The following is a 3,941-nucleotide window of genomic DNA, read 5'->3' on the forward strand; positions in this document are numbered from 1 at the left end:
AAAAAGAATAAAGAGAAGAAAAGCTTCTAGCTTTAGAGAGAGAAAGAGAGAGGTGATAGTAGATTGTAGATGATTGAAAAAAGGGATATATGACCTCTATTTATATGAAAAAAAAGAGTCGAAGAATAAGAAAAGAATCCGAATTCGAATCGAAAAAAAACTCGTCGGTCAAAAGTTTTTGCAGATTTTGTTTTTATCATAACTTTTGATCCAGAAGTCCAAATAAGTCATATAATATGTCGTTAGAAAGATCTTGAAGTCTACTTTCCAATCCAATTAGAACCAGATTAAAATCTTTTGTAGATAAAAAGATATGGCCGAAATTGTGAAAGGGTGTCAGTTTTGAATAGAGTTTCGTATTCCATTCATATCTTTTTCGTTATAGCTCGGATTTAATATTATAATATATCATTGGAAATAATTTCAAGATCTATCCAACCATATAAGATTTGGATAAAATTATGAGGCACGAAAATAATATCTGACTGTCTTTGAACATCTTTAAATTCGAATATAATTAGGACTTAAAAAAGGAAAGTTTTTTTAAAAAAGGAAAGTTTTATTCAATTTCAAACTATTTGATTCTATCTTTTCAAAAAGGATAATTAAGATCTTTTAGAATCTTATAGAAGCTTCTAATTAATCCTAATTAGTTTAGGAATAGGAATAAACCTTTGGACCCTCCCCATGATCATTAGGCCGTAGGTAAAATCCGATTTGGGCCCGGTTTAATATTTTGGCCATAACTTCCTCATTATTCATCGGAATCGGGCTTATAATATATCATTGGAAAGGTCTTCTTGAGCCCCATCCAACTACACAATTATCGGACCCTTATCATGGATCAAACTAAACTGGACTGGTTGTTTTCATAAATAGAGTAAGAAAAGAAATATTTTCAAAAACAGAAAGAAGAGATATTTTAATAAAAACGTCCTCATCACTAGACTTTTCACACTTTCACTTCGTTCGATAATAAATGACGTGAAAGGTATTCATCACTGGGTTTGTTTTTGGGGAGACACATTTGGGTGTCTACACACGCTGATGGAATAAACTAGTATTTTTATCCCCTTCTTCTAACCACAGGACGCTAAAACGCTGCTTCCAGAATACTTCCTCGTGTTGTACTAACCCCACAATATCCCTGACAAGAGCTCTCCTTTTCTCTAGTTTGACAGCCGTGAGTCCACCTTTATTCAATTTTTTTTAATTTTTTCTTTTTTCCATAACTCAAGAAAAGTAGCTTCAAACTTTTTAGCACTCCACTCTTTTAGATCACTTGCACACATTGCCAACTTTGACTCTAGAGAAAAACCAGCCAACCATGCATTTTCTACCACCCCTTCACAGCCATCCACCCCTTGCCAATATTGTTCGAACTGAAATGGCTTCTCTCCAAGTTTGACACTACTATTATCCTACAACACAAGCTTAATAAGGGCATGATCCGACCAATCTCAGTCAAGGTGAAACAAGTGAGATTTAGGGAACTTAGATTTCCACTCATCCGTCGCTAGAGCTCTATCGAGTCTACATTGAGTATTCTCACCCTCCTTTCTACCATTATCATAAGTGAATTCATAGCCTGAGAAACTGAAACTTCGCAAGCCACAAAAATCCACCGCTTCCCTATATGTATCCATCTGCCAAGCGGCTCTATCATTACCCCCAAGCTTCTCCGAAAGATAAAGAATTTCATTAAAATCACCAATACACACCCAAGGATTAGAGCATTACGAAGCCAATTCTTTAAGAAAACTCCACGAGAGATGTCTATTTCCTACCTCCAGCCACCCTTAAAACCCAGTTAACTTCCACTCATCCTCCCCCAAACCACCTCGAATCATCACATCCATATGATGTACTGACATTGACCGTAACACGACATCTATATCCTTTCTCCGTAACAACGCAACCCCACCCGAACGACCAACCGAATCAACAGCCAACCCATCAAAATCACCCAACCTACATTGAACTCGGCGAAACTCCACACTACTTAGCTTCGTCTCTGATACAAATATCATAGACAAGGCCTCCCTCCGAATAAGATCTCGGAGTCCACTAACTGTAGAGGGGTTGCCCAACCCTCTACAATTTAAGCTTAATATGCTCATTGAGCTTGGCGAGGTAGCTCATTTGCTAACTCCGCCACCCGCCATCCATTCAATGAATCATCAACAAGAGACTTTTTTGTCACACTTTCCAACTCCATCAACTCATTCTCCCCCTCCCTATTTCTTTTCCCCAATATAACATCCCCCTTATAATCCATCCTACTGACTTCTCCCTCCTTACTTTTATTTAAATTGAATTTTCTTAATTTTTTCCCCTTCACCTTTCTAGACTTATTTCCCACTCCTACCACAAAAGTCATAGCATTTATTTCTTCCCCTATACTCCCCAAATCCGTCTCTTCTCCCTCTACTGCTACTTTATCCTCTTCGCCTTGTACCTCCTAATGACTCCGCATTCCCCTTCTTCATAAAGCTCATGCCCTGCTACTACATCATTCCCACACTCCTCACTTTTTTCCTACAGCTCCTGCCTCTCCTTACTACTTACCCCTTCCTTCTCAACCCCACCCACCAGCACATGTATGTCCCTTCCCTCCTCAATATTCTCTTGCTCATCCTTCTTAGTGATAAATAGCTATTTTCTCACCTTTAGGAAAGCATCAAGCTCTTCGACCTCCTTCATTCTTCCTCGCCTCGGGGACGCCTTTAGCCATCGTCCCCACCCCAAATTTGACTTCTTACTTTCCTCCGACACCATCACACAATCACGTTCTGAATGCCCTATCACACCACACGCATAGCAAAAGTATGGTAAGCGTTCATAGGCAAACTCCACCATTACCTCCCTTCCCCCTTTATCTCTAATCCGCTGAAACCTCCGCAACGGCTTAGTAATGTTCGGCATTACTCTCACCCTTCGGAACCTATCTAACCCTAGCATATCCTCCTCCAGTTCCAAAACTTCCCCCATGTTAGCAACAATTTCCTTCACGTCATTGTCTGATCGACAATTAATTGGAAGGTGTTTGATCCTTACCCAAAATGGCGAGTGGACCAAAGATACTTGATCCGGTTGTTCATCTCCTTCCACTTCCTTAAGTACGAGAAGCATATTGTCAAAGCACCAAGGTCGACCATTGAGAACCTTCTCCTTATCCCTCCAATGGAAGAATTGGAATGCATAAAGATTAGGGCCAAGAACCCTAATTACTACTTTGTTCGATAGCGTCCATACCTTTGTCATAGTAGTTTTGAATGCTTCGACATTATACGGTCTTACAGTAACAATCCTCCCAATAAGCATTAGGTGAAATCGCTCAGGTGCACTATCAAATTCAACGACGCCTAAATCCACAAGTACTCCTTCATCATCAATAATTCGCATATTTGCATATCTCGAAACAATATTGTCCGCCATTTCCCTAGTCAGAAACCTGATCGGAAACCACCAGAAAAATCAACAATAGTCGTCTACACGCGGCAGTAAAACCCTATTGGAGTAGAGAGAGCCGCACTTTCTTTCGAGGGAGTTTTTATTTTTTCAAAATTCTTTTTACTTTTGATTAGTTTAGTTTAGTTTAGTTTTAGATTAGTTTTTATTTTAGCTATAGTTTTTGGATAAGTTTTTATCATGTTCTTAGATTACCTTTCCAACTTTTGTCAGACTTATTAGTTCGTTTTGGTTTTGTTATTTCCACTTATATTGTTTTCTTAGCTTCCGATCTTCGTTCTTTTACTTTTCTTATGTTTTATCCTGTGTTAACTTTAGTTTAATTTTATTGTTTTATTCTTGCTTTTAATATGTTTAATTTAATTGCTTTGTTTAGTTTAGATTTTAATATGTGTGAGTAGATTATTTTCTAGGGTTGTGGGAATCCATAAATAATATGAAGGGGTAATTTATTATTTTTGATTATCAAT

The 3,941-nt window shown here is 38.1% G+C and overlaps 1 protein-coding gene across 1 annotated transcript; it reads right to left on the minus strand.

The window, feature by feature from the left end:
• Window positions 1-1,799: 1,799 nt before the first annotated feature.
• On the minus strand, window positions 1,800-3,438 carry LOC145566318 (uncharacterized). Its single transcript, XM_081625774.1, has 2 exons — window positions 2,763-3,438; window positions 1,800-2,071 (listed from the first exon to the last, which is right to left on the minus strand). Exons 1-2 carry the CDS (start codon window positions 3,436-3,438, stop codon window positions 1,800-1,802), a joined length of 948 nt encoding a protein of 315 aa, XP_081481900.1.
• Between the last annotated feature and the right edge of the window lie 503 nt (window positions 3,439-3,941).

The sequence above is a fragment of the Chenopodium album genome, chromosome 11, assembly GCF_948465745.1.
Source record: "Chenopodium album chromosome 11, dcCheAlbu1.1, whole genome shotgun sequence".
NCBI classification, from domain to species: Eukaryota; Viridiplantae; Streptophyta; class Magnoliopsida; order Caryophyllales; family Amaranthaceae; genus Chenopodium; species Chenopodium album.